Genomic DNA, 27,322 nt, shown 5'->3' with positions numbered 1-27,322 from the left:
AGTGGTTCTAACGTTTACCATGAAATTACTCCTTAAAGTATAGTTTATAAACATTTACATACAGGGTAAACTTAAAAAACGCTACTTACGGTATGTTTTCAATAAATAAACACCGAAATCACCAACCCAAACATTAACACACACGATTGTCGTGACGTATTTTTGAAGTTGTTTATTTTTTTTAAATGACAGACCCAGGCATTAAAAACTTTATGGTTTGCTAGAGTAGTTACCGAAATAGCAATTAGTATTAGTTATTTTACCTGTTATAACTTCGATATCCGATAAATCGGTATAAAATCATCACCGGCACCTCTAGGTGCGGTATGCGTCTACGGCTGCATGTATCGCGTGAGCGGTTATGTTAAGAAGACTAGTATAGAAATAAATCGATAGTAGTTGTCAGTCGTCTTCACAAATTCATTTAAGAGGCAATGCACGCACTTTTGTTTACTCCCGACGTAATAGGGAGCTATAATTTGGATACCTTGGTCTGTCTTTGTATGAATGTCCCTATCTACTGATCCGAGAGATAAGAGCTTGTGGAGAGACACGCCTTCACGGGTGTCTCGGTAAACGGCAAGGATGAACACATTCCTCTGTCCCGGGAGCATGTGTTCAGGGCATCCACCCCGCGTACAGCTAGCGCGTCTTAGCTAGAGGTCTCGACGAGGTGACGCTCGGAGCACCTGATTTGCCCTTTAAATCAAGCTATGTTCGGACATTGTCGCAGGTCACTGCGACCCGCATCACCAGCACTAGCCCGGAGACCTAGTAGAGGATGAGCTAGACATCCTCCGGTTGATCCAACTGCGTAGGTTTCTGGGAACTGGAGAGATGCTTCGGCGTCGGAACGTGCCTATATACAGCTCCGACACCAAAGAGGAGATTTGGTAGTAAACTTTAGAGTCGATGGCCTAGCGGTGGCAACTGTTTGTTGCGCAATGGGAAGTAAGCGTGCCTACAATTCCGGTACCTATCTGGAAAATAGGGAGTGTGCTGTACGCGCACAGCTCAAGAATAAAGATTATTTGTACAGCTTTCGCATACTTGGATGAAAAAAATCCGTAAGAGTGATCCTTTTTAGCCCTATCATTTATAAAGAGCAACCGCTAGAGTTTCTTTTTATGGGAATCTGCGTACGAACAATATCAATCGAACAATATCAAGTACAATTTGCTTGTATGTGAAAAAAGGTATTTTGAATTTTTATTTGGTGACGTATTTCTTTGTAGCGATTATCGAAATTTCAGTCAGATCTTTGACACTTGTGATTGAGCAACTTAGCGTGCAGTTGACTGTATACTCTCCTAGTTCTTTCATTCAATCTCTTCCAAAGGAAAAGTTAAAAATTTTGATGCATTAAACTTACTAAAACAATGAAACTAGTTCTGTTTGAGAAAAGAATATTAAGTTTACAGTTCATGTTATCGGTCCACTACTTACTCGCTTCTATTTTCTGCAAATATGATATCAGAGCTGCAAAACGAATATTTCCAAAGTAACCTCAACTCGAACGACACTTCTCCCACTTCCGAACTTCGTAAGTCCATCGACCGCTATTAATACCAATGGTGCACCTTGATTGGCCACTAACACCAGCCATAATGAAAAACGTGACGTCACGACAGGTGCCGAAGTTGCCCGAACTAGCCCGAACGTGGAGGAAGTTTATGTTTACCGGTACAAGGTAATTTTGTCCCTTGATTAAATAGAAATTGATATTAAGTGCTACTTTTCAGTGTATAACTGTAGTAGTACAGAAAATAACAAATGCTGTGATAATTCGATTGGTTGTGGTGCCATCAAATGTCCCACTACTGGGTACGGTTCTGCTCTAAGGAAAGTTAAGTCAAAGGACCTCACATGTTTCCCAAGCGTTGTAAATTTTGTTCTTTGTAATAATAATAATAACGCAGACACTCAACATAGCCCCTTACTAGGGAAACCCTGTGTCGCGGGTGCCATGGACACACAAATGTGATATAAAATAAATGTAGGCCATACAAGTATTTCTCCCGGCCCGGGAATCGAAAAATCGAACCTGGTATGGTAACCGTTCGGCCATGGAGGCAGTTAGATATATTAATTTCAACAGGATGTTTTTGTTTACCGTCGAGATACATTGCCACTAAATGTTTAGAAATGTAAAATCATGACTCAAACGTCAATTTATCAATTATAAACCAACCATTCTCAGTCTAGGAGAAAATATGTAACGAAAACTACAAGATTTAATTTTCAAACTCTTGTGCATCCTGACAAGTTGCAATTGTCACAAACCCTTCGTTCTTAAGTTAATTTCGTTCCCGTCTTAACCAGAGGAATAAATACTTCACAAGTTATTCACCGCAGGCCCCTAGTGTCCTCTTCGTAGCAATGAATGGGAAACCTTTTCGATGTCTTACGAATCCCCCATTCGGGGACAGCAAAAAAGAACGAATCCTAATTGCTAACCGGGTTTTGTGGCCATAAAACTTGAGTCTCTGAGATAGTATAAAGAGATGGGTTTCTTCAGTGTCATTGGTAGCTAAGCATCTAGCGCTGTGGGATTTTTTATGATATAAAGTGACAGAGGCAGAGCCGGGGTTATGTGGGACTGGGCTGAACCCTGAAGGGGGGCAGCCCGTCGCACCAAACCCCCGGTGTTCCTCCGCAATATTGAAGATGAGGTCACGTCAGAAATTGCACCTAGCATGCCTCTTGTTTGGCGTAATTAAACACAAGTGCCCGTCGTTCCTGCATTCTAGGCTAACCTGAGCTAACAGACATCGTCAACGCGATGCTAGACGTGTGGCTATTCCCTCGTACAGAACTTCAGCAATACGTGGAAGTTTTCGCTATGCAGCGTCTAAATGCAGGAATAATATTCCACCGCCGATCAGAGACCTTTCAAACAAAATTAGTTTTGAAAATAAATTTAAAAAATTGCTTCATGTTTCACAATTGAAATATGTAAATATAAATATTAATGTATCTGTTATTTAGGTTATTCTATTTAAATTATTATATTTTTATGTTTTTATTCAATGTTTCAAATTTATTTTAATACAATTTTATTATTTATTCATTAATTCCAGTATTATAAATTTAGAACGTATCATTATTTTAGCAATTCAAATTATTATTCATGCTGACTAACAGCCAACATACCAGGAATTTCCTGACTATGTTTTGAATGGTTGTATTAGACACACCTATCCGTCTCTGGACAACCCGGCACCTATTTTTATCAGTATTTATGTAGTTGTGTAATATTAATTTACATTCTTATTTAATTGTTGTGTGTAGTATGTTTACTTATATTGTATTCTTGTAATTGTTATGACCCCTTAATTGTTCTCCATTATTTATTATTATAATTTTATCGTAAGTTGTTATACCACGTCCGTGCAACATCGATCAAGGTTGCCAACCAAAAATCAGCGCGGGATGTATTGTGCCCCGCTTACGCTGAGGTGGTGACCTATTCGACGGGGCATGCAGAGTAGCTTACAATGATTGATTGTTTTTTTTGTTATGCATAATTTTTTACTCTGCTTTTCTCTCTTCTTTTTTATTCAAGTTCTTGCCTTTGTCGATTAAATTATTTTTCTATTCTATTCTATTCTATTCTCCTCTCCGCTGCAGGTGGAGGCACGGGTACGCTCTCGCTTGTCCGCGCCTCCACCAGTGGCTGGCCGCACCCAGCGCAACCCCTCCCCGGGAAGAAAGACACAACGATCCCCCGACTCTAAATGTAAGGCTCGTCGAACACCAAACGAGCCTTCCATCTCGGGCCCCTCCATGCTGGGCAACAAACTCCCCCGTGTCCGCTACCCAGGGGCCATGGAGGCCAGGACAACATTCCCTCAACTGTGAAGTTCAGAGGATGCTCTCCCAGCCCCCGCGGCGATTCAGTTGGTAGGCTCCACTGCAATACCCTACACGCATCCGTGTGGACTCTCCGACTAACTCAGCTTAACTTATCTCTCGTAGGAAGTGGTGACTATGGGATATGTGCCTTCACTCCCAAAGGGCGACAGAAGGTCGATATATTTTATCAGGGTCGTTGGGTTAGTTTAGTTAGCTCGATTAGCTTAGATCGCGGTGTGTACCAAAGTATGAAAAGATGCCCCGGCTACGTGCGCTAAAGTTAGCTTAGTTTCGTTCGCGGTGTGTAAAACCGGAACGCAGCTTACATTACTGCTTGGCGGCTGTAACAGGTGTAATGGTAGTACATCCCTGGATTAACTCTTTGAGAAAAAGCTCTAATATTACTTTAATTAGAAATCCACATAGCTGTTTCACTGATCGTGCCACTAATCCAGTTGTATATTGTGAATTGCACAACTACATTCGGCAGTATTCGCAATGAGAACGCGCTAAATTTGTTAGCCGTACCCTCTTGGTCATTCAACAGAGTCATTACACTTCTCGAGTGGTTTGTGGTCACGCGACTCCGAAGAATCCGCTTTTTGCAAGCTGCGTCGATGAAGTCTAAAGTGGTATCCACGATCGAACGGCCTAATGTGACAAGTGTGGTAAAACATGGGTAAAACACGATAGATTCAAGCCGAATCCACGTCGACAATTGTGGTGATTCCCTGAAAGTATTCGGGCTATTCCGTTAACAAGTATATTAACTGGTATAGAACAGCGCAAAAACACAGTGATCGAGCAGGTTGGGGTTGGTTACCCCTTACGGAAATCACTTTCATTGGGAGGTGTGCATTCAGCTTGATTAGTGAAGCGATTCTTAAGAAACACTAGAAAATTTAGATTCTGCCGCGCCGCAACCCCTCCTGGCCCGTTTCGTTTTCGTTTTCGTTAGTCCGAAGCGGTAAGGCATGTCACGTTTACACCATTTCGCAGCAATGTTTAATTCAATTAGTTGGGTAGGTAACCAATCTGTCCATCACATAAATCGAAATGTCCATTATTGCACAACACAGGAAATGAAACCTGGCGGCCGTATATAGCTTCTACCAAATGAGTTAGTCGAGTATATTTCGGAGAGATAGCGCAAAAACTTTACGATTCATTTCCTCCCTCACCATTTCTCCTTTGGTCTACTGGAAAGTCCAGAATACTCCATCCTTATGTCGTTGATATACCACCAATTAGCAAGAAGCGCTTTGTTTCATTTTCCTTATTCCCTACAATATAGTAATGGAATGAACTAGCATAGTATAAAAAGTATGGTAACTCCAAACAAACGTAGGGACGCAGCTTGTATGTGTGCACGTCCGCCGCGCGCCGTGTATGGACTTACACATTCACATAAGCTCGAGGTGCATTCGCGTTGCATAGCGAGAGTCGTCACGCGCGCTATTAATTATAAGTACCTAATATTGAGCGGTAACTCGGTATTTAAAAAATGACACCAAATAGTAAACGTGTTTATTGTTGTTTGTGGTAGTTTGACAGAGTGCCTCAAATTCAGAATTGTTCAGCATTTCTATTTCGTAATCGTACTGCATAATCAAGATACCAATCCACGATTTTGGTATAAAAATATCGATACGTAAATACCAACTAAATTTAACAAATGTTATTTTAATATACGACGAGAATACTGTGATAGATACCTTATTTTTTTCAAATTGTGTTTGCAACTTGTAGGTATAACTAAAATAATAATGTGACAACCCTAAGCTCCAAGCGAAGTGGAGGCATTAACACGCCGAACAGGCAGGAGTTGCCTTACTTGCTCTTATTACACCATGACACTAGTGTATCTGTAATCCCCAAAACTACAATTTGGCGCTATTCAAGGCTGAATTGCCATTTTAGGATGTATAAAAGCCAAAAAACCCATACATTCCGACGATCATCTCATATATGAGTACATACGTCATCAGATTTTTCATATTGCTAATTAATGTAAAAGTCTGACACTAATAATAATAATAATTTATTGTTCCATAAAGCCTTACATTAGGTAATGCACGCTTATGTGAATGCTAGCTGAAAAGGCCGGTGCTTATAAAGTACAGCCACTGACTAAAATAGAATTCTCTGACCTTAAGTCAACAGCTCCAGCAGATAGGTATTAATAGATCGAGCAGGTACATTTAGAGGATGCCATTAGTACTTAAGTATTTAGATTGTTGGTACTATAGAATTTCCAAAATATAATATAGTAGTGTAATTTTAGGAAATGAGAATTTATACGGAATCAAAATAAAAATTTTAAATTATCAAAACGGTAATAAATTGGTAACGTAATATTGCCTTGTGTACGGTATGTGGGATCATTTGATCACTCTATGTGATTGTCACTCTTTATCTTTTATCTCCGCGATATTTGTACTTTCTCTATTTCGAATTGGACATAATGCACAAATGACATCAGAAGTGGGTCCGAGATTTCTAGATTTCTATAGTCTCAGAACGAAAACGAATCAGATGCAGTAAACAAATGCGCTAAGCGATATACCTGTCCACACCAGTTGCAGTGCCACTTAGAGCTTTAAGCAAAGCTCTGAGATGCACTGCCACTGCGTCCGTCACCCTGAGACATAATTTTACATCTCATGTACCTGTAATTTTAGTAACTTAAATTACTTAAACTTGAATTGCAAAGGGTTAAGTTACATCCAATATTAATTCGTACCGACGGTTTTGACGCAGTAGTTCGGAAACGCATTTCGTCGACGAGCAGGATGCGTGGCAGCGGTAACAGCCTTCTGAACACCATATCGGAGGATGTAGCGTGTCCGATACTGTGCCTTTGGACCAGAATTCATGTCACCAAGAAGGGCTGGTGACATGAATTCTAATTACGCGAACCTATTGTAAATTTGTATTATTTATTTTTAAGTGTTTCTATTTTAATTATTTTATTAAGTGTAATTTACTAACATAGTCCTAAGTTTTTGATTGTTGCTAACAAAGTGGATCAATGATTTTAAATAAATAAATTATTATTAATTATTATTATAATTCAAAGTACCCTAAATTCTGAACTGTAGTTACAAAAGATATTAAGGCGGGTCACCGGAGGAGAAATGGGAAAAACTCTTTAGCTAGATCAAATGGTGTAAGTGCTTACTATTATTTAATAAATGTGTTACACGATAGGATGTACCTTAGAGATCACATCCCGAATAAGAATAAAATATCTAACTTTGCACCTAATTTTTATTTGGTGATATTTTTCTTCGAACGCTACAAACATCCTGCAAAATTTTGATTTTTAACTGAAGCCCTATTAGTTATTAAATTCACATTTATCCCTAAATTTGAAAATTGCCCAGTAGACCGTCGCCATCGGGTTCTTGTTGACGTCGGATCTAAATCTAGATCCACAATAATCTCAGTACAGAGTACTAAAAAAACCGACCTCAAAAGTATGTGGAATTACGTCTATTTGCTAAGTTTGATTGAAATATCTCCTAGTTTGCCACTATACAGAGCTTGATACTGGAGATAATAAAAATAGGTTCTCACTACGACACTACTCAAAGTATATCGAGAGAAAAACGCCTTGAATTGGAGAAATAGCAAAATCAACTAAATAATTGCTAAAAGTAATTGCTCCTAAATTAAACTTAGGCACTATTTATAAAAATGAATCTTCATGCGTGAACAGCTACCCTTTGAGGTAGATGATTTTCTTCAAAATGAAATGAGACCACTATGGAAGTACCCCCTTTCCAACAAAAAAAGAATCTTGAAAATCGGTTCACAAATACCGGAGTTATCGCGTAACATACATACAAAAAAAAAGAGCATACAGTCGAATTGAGAACCTCCTCCTTTTTTGAAGTCGGTTAAAAAATAACTCTAAATGGCGAAAATCTAAAAACTCGATACCCTTGAAAGATAATTCGCAAAAGAACGAATGTAACCTTTGATGAATAGTTAGAATGGGTGAAAGTTAATGCAGAAGATTACTGTGACTTCCAAGATAAAAGAGAAGTTCAACAGGATTGTTTCCGCGATATTCCATTGAGTTACGAAACATTCATAAGGAAACGACTGCTACGTCATATCATTAACTTTTTTGCGTTACAATGTCTTTTGTTCAGCAAAAATAAGAAAACTAGAAACACCTTTTCGCTCATTAACTTTATAACGTTCTCAAAGTCTTTCTGACTGTAAAGTCGGAATTCAACTTTGAATTCTGTTCTGAATACCTCACGGTGCATTTATACTTCTTATTAGTTTTACTTTGAGTCACCTCATTCTATATGCGTTTTAAGACGTTTTTAAATAAGACATATTCAAATTCATCTTTATTGCTTTTATACGGTTTTATAAAGATCTTAAATATATTGTTCCCATACATGTGACACCCTGCAAGTGTAATCTCATGCTTAGGGACTTTTTCGTCGTCAGGGTTCCATCACTGCTACTAAACATTAATAAACTAAAAAAAAAAAAATATGCTTGACCCCCTAGCCGACAATGTTTCCGACCGACCCGAAATCCCAGCTTTTTGGTTGAAATCTGTATTTACGTAATTAAAGATCAAATTGGCTTAAGAAGTTTCTTAAAACATCATTCACTATTTATGCATTAAAGAAGTCATGCCAAAATGAATTTCATGGCTTTGGCTTTTTCACACTGATACTCGGAACCAAATAGACTGTTAGAGGATCAGATATCTAAGAGCACCGGTTGTACATGTCGCTATTAGGATTTGTTGAACTGTTTCCCAGTAGGCTGCCATGGTTCTAAATATGAGCATGTGACACAGTAACGTCGCTTCCATTAGACTTAAGAATATACGGAAAGGGAATCTGAGATTAGATGTTCGATATTTCAACGAACACAGGAGATATTAATAGATGAAGTCAGTCGCAGCGAGATATTCCTTCCCTATTTAGCGAAACGATCATTAGTGTGGCAGTTATAAAGGTTTGACGTCACAAAAACCATTGCCCGTTTCTTTCCAACATCTGTTCTGAAAGTCAGTAACTATTTTGTTCATGAACGAAAATCAATTTGGTTTTCGTACTTGATCGTGGATTTGTCTATTTTTTGATTACTTATTATTGTCACCAGATACCGTGGCAGTACTTCCCCGGAGAACCTCTTTCACAAGGATCTTTACTGCTACGAAAATATAACAATTGATTTAGCAGCAAATCAAATGTGATCGGACGCTTTATCTGTAATAGGGATGCCGCAGACGTATGCATCTGCATCCGTAACCGCGGATCATCCGCATATTTTTAAAATCTGCTCGGGGTCAACGAAAGGAATCTCCCCGCATCCTCATCAATAATCGGCTAGTAACACATCCGAATCAATCAATGTAGAGTTTTTGCGAATACGGATGTTTTACAGGTCACGATAAGATCGTTGAGTGCAGGCACTGCTCAAAGCGCTTGCCAAGTACTAGTGCTAATTAACCAGGGATTGAGAATTCAGCAACGTGTAGTGCAGGCAACGGCCTGATTGTTTTCCAAACAAAAATTATTTCGTAACTTGTAAATAAAATCGAGGAATGAAAATATAATAACAATCGGAGTGAATTTGCGAATTATGGTTCCAGTTTCATGTGTCAAAGTGAGAAATACTGTGAATGTAATAAATTAAATATCTAAATTCCAATTACTTAAGTTGTTATTACTTGTTATTTTTATATTCTACTCGTCATCATCATATCTATGCGTATAATTGTTTTTGTTTTCCGCGTCACTCAACCTTTTTAAAACATTTCCGATCATGATGGCGTCGCTATTACACCATACACGCTGTTAACGCAAGCAATACAATATAGAAAATATACGTCGTTTAGTTTATACGTGACACTCACGTCTGTTACACACTCAGTTTTAGAGCCCACTGAAAATCGCAGCCTTTTCTCAGTGGTGATATTATCCTCTTACATAAGCCACAGCCGCAAACTTGACATGTACCATTGACTATTTAATGTTTTTACTTCGTGGTTATTTCATTACCTATTACTAAGATTTGATTTTTAATAGATTTTCTTTTATTCATTTTTTTGTTATTCTATTTTATTTTTTATTTAATTTAGCTTTATCTTTTTTTATATTTGTTACTGTTTATTTTTGTGTTGTGGCGTTTTGTAATAAATGGTTTTTAATCTATTCTATTCAATAAAAAAGCACATCCGGCTCGTAGGACCACGTCTTGTTGACGCAGGGATGCAGGGTGTGCGTAAAGAAAGAGCTTAATTTTCACAAATACTGAATATACAGCGAATATGTTAAAATGGCAAAAAATGACGAGTATTCGTCGCTCCGTTCTTGTAGAGCAAAAAAGGTGGGATTCCTTGACAGCTCCGATGCAAGGTGAAGTCCGGGCGGAGGGGAGTTGGGCGTCTGCGCTTTTTTGTTTCGTGCGTTAACACGCGTGAAAAATATCTTTCATGTTTCATGAGTCTATTTTTCTGAGAAAGAGGATACCTTTTCACTTTGATTGGTCCCACTTAAATTTGAAGAAAATATACCACCTCTACGGATGGCAAAGTGTTGGATAAATCCGGTTTTGTGCACTTTCCGGTAACCGATTGCAATAAAACTTAGCAAATAGATGTAATTCGACGAACTTTTGAGGGCGATTTTTTATATATAAAATTTTTAATTTTTTTTTTTAATTTCTAATTAAACTTTACAGTTACCATTTTTTAAAGTTCAATTGAAACAGTTTTGTTACGAAATGTAAAAGCAATGCAGTTTCTTAGTTTGTGAAGCAGTCAACGAGCGTTGACTAATTAGACAGCTCGTTTACTAAAATTAATTTCCTTTGCCTTTATTTTACTGCAGCCAATGATAAACTGAAGTTTAAATTAGTTCAGTCTGCTTTTTCCAGAATTTACGCCTTTAGTAGTTATTGGCTGCTAATAACCGAGTTAGCTGAGTACGAGGGAAACACTTTTTTAACCGCCTTCAAAAAAAAGGAGGACGTTCTAAATTCGATAGTATTTTTTATGTACGTCAAGCTATTCGTCCTATATTTGTGAATCGATGTTTCTTATAGGGGGTACCTCAAGTCTCATTTAAATGAGTGGCAAATTGGTGCATGAATCCGGTTTATTGTATTGGCAAGTAGATGTAATTCCACAAACTGTCGGGGTAAAGTTTTTTTATGTAAAAATGTTATAATTGTAGTATTAAGTAACGGAACGAATAATTTGTACGCTTTGTGGTAAGTGACACGCCTACTTATAAGAGCAATGCCACACGATACGTTGCGTCGGCGTTGTGACGCCTGAGCTGTGACGCTGCGTTGTACTACACGTGTAGTGTAGCCTTTTTTTATTATTTTGTGTGGGGAAATCCTCCTAGGATACTTCTCCGTCGCGGGGCAGCGGGAGGTTATGCCGAAATTCTACCGATTAAACCCCACGGTGGCCTTCTCGGGTGCTCTAGTGGGAAAGATCAGAGATCGACTTTGCGCACCGGAACCCCCCCCCAGAACCTAGGAGGAGCTACGTCTTCTCCCTCCTCTCCTCACGACGAAGCGGGTGCCTAACTTACTGGCAAACGAAGCTCCCGCTCAGATCGCCCGCAGCCGCGAAAGGTACGCCGCCGCCGAGCGAGATCGGCCTTCTCCAAATCACGCTCGGCGACCTCCTTCTGAAGCATCACCGCTTCACAGAAGGAGACCACTGCCTCATGGGACTCTTGATCCGCCAAACAGGATGTTTCGCTCGAAGGCCCACGCGGGGAGCTCCTCCAGTGTATGCTGGGCGGATTCCTGGTCCTTCCCAAAGTGGTGGCACTGCGTCGTCGACTCGCATCTGATCCATAGATCTACATATGTGAATAGTTGCAATGCCAGTCAGAGCTTTAACTCGAATAATCTCAGTACAGAGTACTAAAACACCGCCCTTAAAAGACCGTAAAGTCCGCGAAATGGATTCAACCTTAGTTTGTCACCCGTAGAGGTGGAATATTTTCTTCAAGTTTATTTAACACCAATACTGAAGTACCCTCTTTCTAACAAAAGAATCATCAGCCGGAGTCATCGCATAACGTACATAAAAAAATACAGTCGAATTGAGAACTTCTCCTTTTATTGAAGTCGGTTAAAAATAAGAGTCGCACTGCCATTTTCAGATATAAAATTCACAAGTTCCTCTAGTTGCACCACTTCGCATTACTTCTTGGCGGCAGAAATATATATCGTGGTAGGTAGTTCCCTAAACGAACTCTTTCACAAGACGCACTACTGCTACGACATAAATGAAATTAAATGGAATTACTTATTGGTAACAATATTATACGTCAGAAGTCAGTTATCAATATCTTGTCCTCCAGGACAAGAGTCGTTGGAGCTCGCAAAAAAATGGTCTGCCTCAGGGTAGCGTTCTGGCTCCGTTGTTATTTAACATGTATACCAACGACCAACCAACCAGCCCAGATACTCGCTTCCTATACGCGGATGATCTCGCTTTATCTTCCCAAGCGGAAAATTTCGTGGAAGTTGAGAATAACCTCAGCGCTGCTCTTAATAACTTAAGCCAATATTGTAGAAGAAACTCGCTTAGGCCTTACCCATCTAAAACTGAGTCCTGCGCTTTTAAAATTGTGATAGTGTCAAGGCGAATGTACACTCACGCAATAATTTACTGCGACGTCTTACTACCATCAAGTGGGGAGCTCCGCCGTAGGTTATGCGTACTACTGGTCTGGCACTTTCCTTTTCTGCTGGCGAATACGCATGCCCTGTTTGGAGCCGTTCACCTATGCAAAATTAGTGGATACAGCCTGCCGGATGAATGAGACCTGCCGGATCATAACTGGCTGTCTTAAGCCGACCCCGATAAGATTGCTGTACCTGGTAGCAGGCATAGTTCCACCAGACATCTGCAGAAATGTAGCGGTATTTTGCGAAAGAGCAAAAATGGCCATCGACACTCGGCACCCAATGCATAATCACTTCACAGTGCAACAGAGACTGAGAAGCCGGAAAAGTTTTGTCAAATGTGTCGATCTTCTAACCATTGAGCCGGCTCAGGCGAGGTGCAACCTTTGGCGCGAAAGAATACCATCTACGTTTGTCCCGCCTTCTGAGAGTCTTCCTCCTGGACACGACTTGCCATGGCCGATCTGGGCGTCTTTGAATAGGCTTCGAACTCAGGTTGGTCGGAGTAAGGACAATTTGTTCAGGTGGGGATTTTCGGATGGTTCTAACCTGGACTGCTTGTGCGGCGCGACTCAAACGATGGCCCACCTCATATCGTGCCCTGCGTGCCCTAACACCTGCTCGCTTGAGGATTTAATGGCGACTACTAGAGACGCGGTCGGCGTGGTTGAGTTCTGGGCCACAAAAGTGTAATGTATGTCATCGATACGATAATAAGAAGAAGTTATCAATACCATTCAACATAGTAAAACGGACATTATATTAATATTACATTTCAAGTCAGTGATTATGTCATCCACGATTAATTATAAAATAAACCAGTACGCAGTATTTCATTTACAATACATTATAAGTCACATTTACATTATATTACATGTCATTAAAAAAAAATTATAAAATGACTACAGTATCAAATAATCAAAGATAAATCATGATACGATAGAAATTACATTGTGACCATTGACTTACAATTATATGGACGTCGGGTCCGCGCTAAAAAGTGTCCGAACTTATAGGGCGTTAAAATCATATACAGAGCGTCATTCGCGCTTTCGTCTTCGTTTGTTCGACTGACAGCGAAGCAAGCAAAATTAGACAGTACTGCGATGATATTACAATTTAAATTCAACGTTTTAGCTTTTTCATATTCCTTTACATGTCACTACGTTTAAATAGGTTGACTTGGGACATTTTTTTCGTGGTTTGTGTATTAGACCCGTCGTCCATTTATTTGTCAGTCAGTGATTGTGACATTTGATTTTAAGAAATAAGGAATTCGTTAAATTCATAGAAACAAAATTCCCTCTGTGTCGTATGTCTAGGGCTCATAGAATCAGTTATAATTCAAGATAATAATACACCCTAATCAATGAAAAGCAACCATCAATATTATTACGAATACAATCGGATACAAACTATGTTATCATATTGATACAGTATCATTTTCTGAATCGATTTTCCGGCACTCGAGCATGTGATTGCCCGTACAATTAATTTGCTGTGTCAGCTGCCATTTCGCCGTCATTGTGTAGGTGTCAGAGTGACTGTTGAATCTACCCCGTAGTTTGTAGTGAGTCATACCTGTCAACGTACATTATACGCGTAGTATATACAAGGTGCTAATAAATTAGGTTCTGATAATTTAAGAGTCGTCATTAGAAGTTTGAATTTAATAATTAATTCATTAAGAAAGAAGATAACCATAATATTAACCTTAGAACTAAGTTCAACTAAAACTGTATACGTTTTTATAATAAGATTCCGGAGCATATATTAAGATTGTCATTTCCTAAGTTTAAAACTTACATTAATAGTATTTTAATTGCAAAGTCATATTACAAAATTTTAGACTACGTGTTATATAAAGATGTATGGAACGACAGCATGAGTCTAGATTCCACACAAATATGATTCAAAATGTATTCCATAGCATTTAAGTTTATTTGAACAGAGCACTTTCTAGAGTTTCTTGCTCGTTCTTCTCAGGGAAGTCAGCACAGTGAACGAGCAGAAGCTTACAAAATGGCGTTTTCAGGTGTAAAAATTTTACCATTTAATAAATGATTATTTGTCTTTGAAAAAATGTGTAATAATAAAAAAAAAATCACTTATTACAGACAATATACGGTCTATTCTATTGTTAATACAAAAAAATACAGAATAAAAATTAATGACTTTGTCTTTGAAATAAAAAAGACAATATAATGCTAATTGAAAATAAAACTATTTTTTCGTTATTATTTGTTTCTTCAACGAAAACCATCGTTTTGGGCTCTTCACAGGCCCTATGGTCAAAGCTGACTAGGACTGGGAGAATGATGTAATCGCAAAACTTAGTTTTTTTGCGACGCAATATTTTTATGCGAATTTAAAATTTTACTTTCTCTTTAAAAAAAATATTTATAAATCTGTACACATCACACAATCACCTGGTCATTTTAATGATAGGAATTTTAACACTGAATTGATAGTTGAAAGTTTCAGAAGGTAATACTAAAAAGGTTTCATCATTAAGATTGCTATTAACAGGCTGTGTTTAGTAATTAAATTGATTTCTTAGAATTCTCAAAAAACCAAAACGAATTTAAACGATGATCATCCTTCAAAGTAATTATTGAAAACCAGCGTCACAACCTAGCCTTGGTTGTGACTTTAGCTGAATGGGATCCTTTTGTACACGCCACAGCCGCACACATGTCAGTATAGTATTATGCAACTTGTTGTTGAAATGTTTTTACGCTGTTCTTTGTGTTATTTCTGTTTTAGTTATATTAGTCTTTGTTTTTGTGTTTTTTTTTATAATGTGGCGTTACAATAAATGGTTTCTATTCTATTCTATTCTATTCTAATTATAATGAAGTAAGTAAAAAATAAATATAATATATATAATAATAAATAATAAAAAAATATTCGTTCGAAATTTGTTAGCACCATGTATATTTAAGCAATGTGCCAGTTATGTGGTTTAATTAACAATTCAAGTATCTGATATAGTTAAACATGGTATTGGCCTGATGTTTGGGTAACATGGTTCACTCTTTGTTCAATAGAAAGAAAATACAGGATTTTAATAAAAAACAACAATAAAAGAAAGAAGCATTGTCTCACTGCGGTATTTGATTGTAGCTTTACCGCAATCGTCTCATCTTTTACCATCTTTTTAAAAATTTCTTGCCTTAAATGCTTACCTCTGCTTGCCCCATTGATTTATGGCACAGGAAAATGATTAAATTCAGCATTTTTCATCTGCGTAGCCTGATGGATCAAAAACAATGTCAAATTACACTCGCCATCGTCATATTGATATATTTCTCATTCGTAATCAGATTCCCCTGCGAAGAAACTCTAGGTGTTGTTTTTTGTAAATAAATATTTGTACACGAATTATATAGGGTGGCCGCAGTGGAGATGAAGTAAAGACGAGAAAATATGATGAATAACTATATTAAATTTCCACAAAGGTATTTCTTATACTAAATAATTTTGAGAACGTCCGAAGTTAGGTACGTTATGTCTAAAAGTACTTATACGAAAAAGATCTTAACTAAAGGAATTTAGTCTACGTCTGATGTTAGGAACGTTGTGCCGAAAAGTGTCTCATAATTATAATTAAAATGACGAGCTTTGCATCGGTCACGTTGCAATGCACGGGGCGCGCATTCCGAGTTGCGCTAATGCAAGTGCATTGACCTGACGTTTTAGGTATGTGTGTTATGTGCAAATCTGGATACATAACACACGTTTGTCTTTTTTTGTTTGTTTAAAAATGCTACGCCACTCTGTACTGTACTCTGTAGAATTAAAGCAGGTTATAGTTGCCTTAACTTCGAGCCTCTCTCCACCTATCTATGTAGCATCTTGGTTTCCCTTGATAGAGGAAAGGTCAAGGCGCTGTTGCATCCGCCAACTTTTTTTTTATGTAAAGAAGGAGGCAAACCGAGCCACTTGATAGGAGGTGGTCATCGTCGCCCATGGACATTTGCAACATCAGATGAGCTGCCTATGCGTTGCCAGCCTTTGAGAGCCTGTAAACACGCTTTTTGAAGAACCCCATGACATAGCAAAGGAAATACTTCAAGAGGATGATCATACCACATTTTGCAGGTGCGATGATAGAAACGAGACGGTGGCAGCAGTTTGAAAGGTTTTTCAGAGCACTCCCCATTGTAAAGACTGTAGAACACACACAGAGAGCCAACACGTCTCTCCGTAGGCTAAGGGGCTCCATATCGTCTGTGAGTTTGGGATCATCGATAATACGAACAGCCCTACGTTGGATGGAGTCAACTGGATCAAACTTGTCGAAACTGGTCACACATAGTAGCTACATCAAATCTGAAAGAATCGTTTTGTTCACACTACGTCAGTATATGATATACGTCCTCATTCACGTCGCATACAGCAGAGTTTTGTGATTTTTATTTTCTTCATCATATACGCAAACTTATTTAATGTACACATTTGTCATTTACAATATTTCAAGCGTCATAGATCGGGACTACCTGCAAGAACTACACGGGTCGCTATAACACAGATTTTTGACATCCAAGTACGCAGAAGTTGTTATAATAACTTTTAGCCGCTCACGCGATACATGCAGCCGTAGACGCATGCCACACCTAGAGGTGCCGGTGATGATTTTATGGATATCGAAGTTATAACAGGTAAAAGAACTAATATTAATTGCTATTTCGGTAACTACTCTAGCAAACCATAAAGTTTTTAGTGCCTGGGTCTGTCATTTAAAAAAAATAAACAACTTCAAAAAAACGTCACGACAATCATGTGTGTTATTGTTTGGGCTGGTGATTTCGGTGTTTATTTATTGAAAACACACCGTAAGTAGCGTTTTTTAAGTTTGCCCTGAATATAAATGTTTATAAACTATACTTTAAGAAGTAATTTCATGATAAACGTTAGAACCACTCAAACGGAATATTATCATATTTATCCAAGTACACCAAAAATTTCATTAGTGCTTTTTAAGTGCAGGATTTGCGGTGTATTACTGCATTTTATTTGAGATGTTTTTGTTGGTAGTACGGAGGGTATTTATTTAGCAATGCAGAATAATATTTTTTATTTATAAAAACTTGTGTTTAAACTGAATGTTTTTCTAATTTGCGAAACCAAATAGCCGCCATTTTGCGGTAGGAGGAGCGCATCGCGTGAGCGGCTAGTATAAAGTTTTTGTTTCATTATAGTTATAAATCTCGTAAGTGGCAAATTTTGAATGTCTACCGGAATCTTATTATAAGAAATGGCATACATTGCCTCTTAAATGAATATGTGAAGACGACTGTCAAAAATGGCTAGTTTATTATCGTAACATTTATAAATACTTCAAAATTACAGCTAATTTATTTTTATTTCTCGTATTAATGTTATGATATATGTGATGATGATTGAGTTGACGATGATGACAACTGTCGCGTCCAGCCTCTATGGATGATCAACGAACTGACAGACCACAAAGCAGACTCACGAGAGTGACAGGAATTTAAAATTAAACGGACTTTCTTTTGGACAAAATACGACGTCCAATTTTCGTTTGATAAAAAATGACGAGGGCAGACCTGACTAAACCTCCGACGCGAACAGACGACTTCTAGTGACTGAATATGGACAGACAGACCGTACAACGATGATATTGACAAATTGGCAAATTATAAAATCCGCTACATTCCTGGCCCGTAACCTATATCGCAATTCGAGCGCAAAAGGCCAATACTTGTGAATGACAAATTAGGAGATCTTTACAGAACTCCAAATTGGCCCTCGGGTATATTTGATTGAATCCGTTTTTAATAGCCACACAGCGGTTGCGGCCATTTTATTGCGTGGTCTTCAAATTAAATGCTTGCTAAGCGACCACGGTTCGCTTCTTGTTTTTGAATGATTTTCGAAATTTCCTTTAACATTTGGGACGGCTCTGTGCAATAGCAATTAGTTGCCTAGAATTCGGTGAAACGAACACCAAAAAAACTTGTTGGCAGCCACTCTCTTGTGGAGTCGAAGCATCAAAATCTCGACCACAGAAAGGAAAGTGGCCTGCTTACCGCTCGGATATATTTGAGTTTGCGCAGGAACTTTTCAATTTAATTCTAACTTCACCGTTCCTATTTTGGTCGAAAAGAAAGTACAGAACACTCTACTTTTATGCCATTAATTTGGCAACCACTTGCTTAAAGCGTTTTGCTTCCTAATGCATACGGCAAAGGGATGGAATTCACGCTATCTGTGTATCCCTAAAACGAATATTTGGAGCCATTGAAGGCTAAAACGAATAGAGGTTTTAGAGAGGTTTTACAGATTTTTTGGTTTAGAGAGATTTTTTGACAAATGTGAAACGTCAATGGTCACATTGTCGCTTAACATCATATAAGGTTGTGGCCAAACATAAATCTATTTTTAATTAAAAAAATCTTTCGTCATTGACAATTAAAGTACATAACATTTGATTTTGGTTTAAAACCATAAATATAGTCGATGATATTGACTACGACATTATTTTTAAGACGCAATGGAATAACGATAAAAGAGTTTACTAAAAACATTTACTTACCAGACTAAATCAGAGTGGATAACTCACCACCGAAGTTCCTTCACCTATCCTTTTTGGACCAGAACAAAATAAAGATTATCTGCGATCAAAATTTAACAGCTCTGGCCTAAAATTAAACCTTCTGTCTTTTTAAGTCTTTTTTTACTGATAGCAAAAAGGACATGATCACCGAACTTTCTGTTTACCCATGATGTTTTTGAAATTAACATGAAACGGACACCGACAAAACTGAGACAATGAGTCTCGGTTTAAGATGCGGTAAACTTAAATTGAGTTTAATTATATTTACCCCAATCCACGCTATTGTAATTGTGTATGCATAATATGATACAAATGAATCTCTATACAATAATCATAGTCCGAAACTTAATAAATTATTATGACGTCGTAATACCCAGCAAACTAAATTGGGAAAGCGCTGAACGCCCAATGTACTCTAAAATGTACTAAATATAATTGCGTGCTTCAGGGCTATGAAAGGTTAAGGCCAGGTTCATGAATAACGTACTCTATGGTCATGTAGAATGTATATCGCTAAGAATGCCTTATTTTCATTATAATCTACACAGGCTGTTTATGTGATCATAGGCATAATGTTCTCTGGGTCTGAACAACACATTTGATGTACACGGGGCCTTAAAAGCATGCAAGAATTTGATAAATCGACTAACGTTTGTCGACAATATTAACTGGTAGCATGTAAAGATATGGACAAGGGTTGTATACATTTGCATCGAAGGCGCATCTCCACTTTTTCTTTGAAACCAAGATGATTTGTATAGGAAATACTGAACCAGGCAATGAATGATTTCTAACCTGTTCGCATAATTAACGTGAAAGCAAAACAATTCGCTTGAATTGGAGGAATATCGGCTATGAGAGAGTGAATTCCCTCGTCGTACTTTATAATGCGGTGACGGAGAAATAATTTATCCATGTGTTTTGTCCTCAGGAAATCGAGCACTGCTATTATCACGGCACAGTGAAGGATTACCCCGGCGCGTCTGCCGCCTTCCACACGTGTAACGGTGTCTCCGGGGTCATCCACATCGGCAACGAGACCTTCGTTATTCATCCCTTCTACGGTGGCGATCTGTCGGTCAGTGATTGTTTCTTTTTATTAAAATCCTCTACTTCTTTAGTTATTTCGAAGTAGAACATGTATGTTAAAGAGTTATCAACGTGCAATTGAATTTTCTTACTTGCGGTTTGCGTTTATGACGAATGTCTTCGAAAACAACTGACATTTGCCAACTATAGCAAAGACTGTGGTAAAAATGAAGAAACAGAGGTCTTTGAATTGAAATATGTCTACTATAGTCATGAACCAACCGTTACGTATAAAAGAAAGAAATCACTATGAACAATCTTTACACCTCCTGGTTTGTCTATTGAAAGCGCATAGAAAATGATACCAACAAATACGGGGAATAAATCCGAGATGCGCATTAAGTCTATGGTCATATTTTGCTGCTTGTCTTAATTAAGTTAACTCACATAAAATGTTTATGAGCCCGCTAAACCCAATTATAAACAAATATAGCTTTTCCCGGATTTACGTGGATAACCACCCGGTATTGACGCTTCGGTGGCCTCGTTGTTTAAAAGCTTAAAAATGTTATCGAATAAAGTTTTTGCTTGAAAATTTCTGGCGGTTTTATAGCCCAAGCGGAGCTTTATGGGTTGGATATATCAATTTTCGAATGCCAGTGCCAGGATGCAACGCGTGGAAGGCCATAGGCGGCTGCTTCAGCATGCAATGCATCCCACATTGTAATATTAAAAATGTTTTCAATTCTCAATTGCAAACATAGAATTTTCGGAACATTCTAGAAATTGAAAGCAGTTTTATTTGAAACCAGGCAATTAGGAGTTTTATGTAAATTTACCATTGTACTTTCTCTTTATTTAAATACAAAAAGGAAACATTTTACAAGTTGATGACTAAAAACTTAGAAATGTGTAAATTTAGGAGGTTTAGGAGGTACATGCCACTATGTAGCCTATGTAAATATCATAGTGACTGCCACAAAAACAAAGTTCCTGGGGTGTAACTACTCTTTTCTGCATACATGCTGCCCAATTATACAGGAACCAATTCTATCAAACCAGAAACAGGACCTTTTTGAAAATTTGTTACATAGTGTTATCTACACGGAACAATAAATACAGTAGACGTGCTTAGTGGGCGTGGTACGCATGCCAAAAGTACGCGGAGTTCCACATGCCGCCCTCATCATCATAACTAACGTAATCGACTTTTTAGCGAAATTGAGTTATTAACATATTTGGAATCAGCGAAATAAGATCGACAACCCCCTGTAAGCCGTTTTTTTATATCTTATTTAGTTTCAGATTTATTGTCAAGCAAAATAAGCTCAAATGTCATTTTTCAAAGAAAAAAAACTTTAGGTGCCAATATCTCGAAAATTGCCAGAATGCAAACGCGTTACCTATGACAAGGAGTGCAGCATACTTGTACGTTACGATAGTTTCAATTTTCACGCGCTAAACCTCGGAAATGCTATTTTGCTACTTTGGACTGCAAAAATGGCAGTCGCACTAATGATATTGTCCGTTGTGGTGTTTCATATAATCGTTAAGTTTTAATCAATTTTCATTTTTCTACTTATCGCTATATTTCATAAAGTAAAACATACAACTGTGCTTTTTTCGAGAGCTAAATAAACATCTTGAATCGTCGTCGTTATTGAAATTTCAATATAAAATTGAAACGCAAGCTACAATTGCATTAATAGATATTCAATTCCCAACGATATGCCAACACGGTAAAGTGTAATTACGTTAAAAGTTTAGAATTTGTTATTTCTTTTTATATTAAAAACTATGACCATTTGTGAGTTTCGAAGACTGCAATCGAGGCCTAAGGCGCTTCCATGGTTTTTCTTTCTTCCGTTAATATTAAAACAGTATTTCGTATTGTCATTTACAGCAAAACAACGCGGTGAAATAAACTCACATTATACATGCTTATACCAATTTTGGCCGTCGTCACAAACACGAGAGAGATAGAATAGACAGATCAGATATTAACATCGAAGGCAGTTAAATTCGGTTACGCAACATGAGTTTGTAATTTATTAATTACGTATTATAAATTTGTTGCGTAACTTTCTTACTTCCAAAGTCATCAACACTCTGCGAAATTTTTAATATCAAAGTTAATATCGCTTAGGAGCTTCCTGTGCGCCTCGTTGAAGCCTCCGGTGACCAGAGGGGCAGCTACTTCCGCTATAAAATAAGTTTTGCTGTTCAAAAGGAAAAAAATACCAACCATCCGGACACTTGAGCAGGGATCTCGATTTAATTTTCTATCTATTTGCTAGACCTTTATGGTAGTTTATAAGCCCACAGGCGAGTTTCTTAGCCGCTCACGCGATACATGTAGCCGTAGACGCATACCACACCTAGAGGTGCCGGTGATGATTTTGTACCGATTTATCGGATATCGAAGTTATAACAGGTAAAAGAACTAATATTAATTCCTATTACGGTAACTACTCTAGCAAACCATAATGTTTTTAATGCCTGGGTCTGTCATTTAAAAAAAATAAACAACTTCAAAAATACGTCACGACAACCGTGTGTGTTATTATTTGGGCTGGTGATTTCGGTGTTTATTTATTGAAAACATACCGTAAGTAGCGTTTTTTAAGTTTACCCTGAATATAAATGTTTATAAACTATACTTTAAGGAATAATTTCATGGTACACGTTAGAACCACTCAAACGGAAAATTATCGTATTTATCCAAGTATACCAAAAATTTCATTAGTGCTTTTTAAGTGCAGGATTTGCGGTGTATTACTGCATTTTATTTAAAATATTTTTGTTGGTAGTACGGAAGGTATTTATTTGGCAATGCAGAATAATAATTTTTATTTATAAAAACTTGTATTTAAACTGAATGCTTTCCTAATTTGCGAAACCAAATAGCCGCCATTTTGCGGAGGAGGACGTCGCATGAGCGGATAAAAACATCACACGAGTGTTTTAATGCCTAATTATGTACAGCTACATACACTGCTTTATCTATACACATATTATAAGCTCTCTGTGATGTGTTCAGGAACCGCAAGTTAAGACTGGCGAAATGGCGGCAAATAAAACTTTTCTCACGCATGTCACACAAGCGTAGTTTTTATTTAATTCATAGACAAACTAGAGTCGGCAACTATCATATCTTTCGATATCAAGTAACGTGTGAGATTTGTCAAAATTGTTTGCTAATGACATTTCATTTCGAATAAAACTTCATTTCGACTGCTATTAGAATTGAGATCGAATCAAATTGTTTTGTTTTTCAGAGATGTTCGAAATTTCAATGTAATAATAAAATCGAATTCGATGTTATTACTATGCAATAATAACATGTTCACAAATAAGAAATTTGTTCTGATGAAACAGTTTGTCTTTATGCTGGTCGTAATTTGCGGTTTTTGAACACATCATAGAGGGTTTATGATATGTGTGTAGATAAAGTCCTTTACTCCTGTACTGTTGTACTCCTGCTCTTTAATATGTAAATTATAATTTCATAGACTATATCATAAAGGCGTTCTTTTTAGTTCTGAATCAAAATTCTATTGTCTATGGTACTCACTACTGAATTAAACATTTTCAAAGAAAGAACGTCGTGTTTTTGGTAATTAAAAGAGTCTCCTTAAACACGTACTGGGTTCCTATATTTGTGAAACTATTAAAATTCAAATAATTATTTTATCAATTAAAATCTCAAAATATTACACAATAGGCACAAACGCAACCATTTGGCAAAAAAAACTATTTAAAGACAATATAAAATATCAAATATTAATATGATGCCACACTAACGTTCGTCTGCCTTTAGATCGGTTAAAATATAAAGCCAATCACGGACATTTATATTTTATCTCCTTAGAATAATAACGCATAGAAACCTAGTCCGCACACGCTAAGTGAGGCAAATTGAAGCGCGCGTAAGGGCCTACACGAGCGGGCGGGCCTTCAGTGCTCAAGGTCAACTTGCACAGCGAACAGATCAAGAATTTTAGCTAAAAATGACGAATTGTGCGGTAAATGAGTGTAAAAATACGCCAGACAAACATAAAATAGACACTAACATCACATTCCACAAGGAAGTAACGCGTTTCAACTTGTATTTTTATTTAAATATTCACTAAAACCGAAAATTAACCTACTACTAAAACTATGAATTTGATTTTTGCCTCACTTGTGACAGTTCGTTTGATATGAAACTATCATTCTATGCGTTATTATTCTAAGTTTATCTCTTTGTTTTTTTTTCTTTTGTTTTGTTGCGTTGCGTTGTTGTCAAATGTTGTGGATTGTTAACAAAATAATAATAATGTTGTGATATCGGTAGTGTTTCAATGTTTTAATTTATTCATAGAAAAATTATTGTATAAAATCATTACATAATAAGGTCTTAAAATCTCGTACCTATTACTGAGGCCTATTAGAAAACGTCTAACCTTCTATGTTTAGTACGTTTTATATATTATTTCCTTTATTATAGTCACGGGATAAAAAACTAGTGGAAATGGAAAAACCGGTGTTGACGCACATGCATACGCTTGTAAGACAATATGACCTTAAATGGATATAATTATCAAATATCCTCTCTTCACCGTACCACAATACAATACGGTTGACTATTATAAACGTCAAAACTGATCATGAAAACTATCCAATAAATGTGCCATCTATGTTGAGAAACGGAACTCCTAAGCCAAACAATCAACTGATTGGCTTAGAAGTACCGTTACTTAACACTAGATGGCACAATTATATAATAGTTCTTAGAAACCTTTTTCCTTTTAGTAACACGGCATTTATAAATATTTTCAAATTATGTATTAATTAACCAACCAAGTTAGCCAACCTTTTTGAGCAGGTTACCAAATAAGAAAAATGTAGGTAAATTATCTATGACGTACACCTTTTAAAGTGTTCTTATACAACCCCTGCATGCATTTTTTTTCTATATCTTTTCTTAAATTCTTTCATTCAAAAGTGTCCATATTAACTCGTAGTATCCTTTTCAACCCCACGAAATATAATTCGAATATATATATATATGTATATATAATTACATCAAGGATAATACCTGACTCGTTAATCCTATTCTGCGGGCAAGAGCGTGACGGCAAATTTATGCCGGCGGGATTATCTCGTCGGCGACAAATGTCTCCGTGACAGTTGTCGCAACCGTTGCCCGGACGAGGGAGGCACGATGGCACCGTGACCTCGACGTTGTTTTGCATATTTAAGTATAATTTTGTTTTAAAATGTCTGATATATTTTAAATATTATAGTGTCAGAAACTATTAGTTCACGTCATACGGCAATAGTTTTTTTTACAATCCACTGCTGAACAAAATCACAACTGGTATTTTTATGTTGAATTAAATATAAAACTGATGGAAATGTTCACCAGTTTTATTAAAGTAGACATGGAAAATTACAAACAACTGTAATAGTACATTGTGTATTAAGGTTACGGTAAATAAGAAATTACTAACGAGGGTCTGTTAGAAACACGAAGTCGAAGTCGAGTTTTGTATTTTTTTAACGTCCGTGATACATATAATGTTTTACATCAAATTTAAAGGAAATAAACACAATGTTTGTTTCTTGTATGAATAAAATATGGTTCACAACACAAGAATTATGGATTTTGTAAAGGGCGGGTTTTATGTTTTTTTTTTATTAATAGATCGTGAGCTCGCTATCCTTCCGTAGATATTGCAACTCGAACTAAAATATTGCACCAACATAAGAAAGAATTAAAATAAGCAAAGAAGCATACAGTCATAATGGATTATAATGGCAAAATTTTTATACAGAAAATAATTAAAATCAGTTATAAGAAATACTTAATAATAAGTATTTAATTAGTATATGACTGACTTGCAATTACGTTACAGAATGTATAACCTCCTTGCTTGAACTTGAACTAAATGAAAAAGAATGTCATGCTACTAATTTAAAAAAAACTTTTAACGACAATGGCTGTAATGGGAAGAGAAAAGGCCAGAGGGTTTTATTCATACAATTTACGAGCAAATGCGAAGAAAAAATTTAATAATTGATTCAAATCCCTATGCCAGCATGTGTTTATGATTATAATTTCCAAGTTACGCACATTTGTGAATGTTATGTAGCAATACGTGAGGGAAGACATTGAAATTAATATAAATAAATAAATAAATAAATAAAAACACGCAAAATAGGCACCTTGACGTCGAGTTGCGGACACCAGCCCGTTACACCAAGTACCAAGTAATATAAATAAATAGATAAATATTAGACAACATCAAATATGTTGCTCTGATCCCAAAGTACGAGTAAGTAATTAAAGTACTTATGTCGGAAACTGTGAAAATCGGAAACAATGACGGTACAACAAACACCCAGACTCGAGACTGGGATCGAACCTGGGACCTCGGAGAAAGCGACACCATGAAAACCGGTATGCAAGCCACTCGACCACCGAAGTCGTCAATGTAATAAAACCTGCATGTCGAAGAAGATACACGACCTTTGAAACAACACATTGGGTCAGAATGATAGACTATAAACTCAATAAACTCTCTTCTTATATATGGTCAGTAAGGATATTGGGTGTCCTGACTATGGACCAATAAATGATTATCACTAGTATCAGGTTTCTTACCACGGTATGACTTCTTTTTATTTTCCCGATATTTCGGAACGGTTTCACGCTCCATGGTCACGGGTTGACTGGACGGCGGCAGATGACAGCTTTATGAGCAGACATATCTGTCTACCCTCTTGCGCTGTCGACGACTACCTTCATCGCGATTTGTTGTGGCGTTACCATTGTCACTCACTTTTTTCACACAAACCACACTCACTGTATCCACACGCGAAACTGAACTCGAGGTGTTTTTGTTTTTATTACTGCACGCACTAAGGACCGGATTCCATGCACTGGACAGTTTAAAACCATCATCACGGTTAAATGTTTTGTACTTCGTGATCTCGATGGCATCTCGTACCAACCGTGGTATGTAGTGACGTTCTGTCGAGAGTACCTGGGGGCTATGCAACTCGATCCAGTGGTTAGTGTCAGTCTGTGTGAGATGTTGTGCTATAGCCGACTTCTGTGCATCATTGTTTTTTACTGCTCGGATGTGTTCCTTCATACGATCGACAATT

The 27,322-nt window shown here is 37.2% G+C and overlaps 1 protein-coding gene across 1 annotated transcript in view; it reads left to right on the top strand.

Annotated features, from left to right (window-relative positions):
- LOC113237283 (disintegrin and metalloproteinase domain-containing protein 23-like) overlaps positions 1-27,322 on the top strand; it is an 889,413-nt gene that overhangs the window by 679,882 nt on the left and 182,209 nt on the right. The window contains exon 8 of the mRNA XM_026473672.1: positions 20,070-20,216. Coding sequence (XP_026329457.1) covers positions 20,070-20,216 — 147 coding nt within the window. The remainder of the gene's footprint in view (positions 1-20,069; positions 20,217-27,322) is intronic.

Source organism: Hyposmocoma kahamanoa, unplaced genomic scaffold (assembly GCF_003589595.1).
Source record: "Hyposmocoma kahamanoa isolate Upper Pololo Valley unplaced genomic scaffold, ASM358959v1 93, whole genome shotgun sequence".
Taxonomy (NCBI): domain Eukaryota; kingdom Metazoa; phylum Arthropoda; class Insecta; order Lepidoptera; family Cosmopterigidae; genus Hyposmocoma; species Hyposmocoma kahamanoa.
Note: the sequence above shows the minus strand (reverse complement) of the source record. Positions and strands in the feature narration are given on the sequence as shown.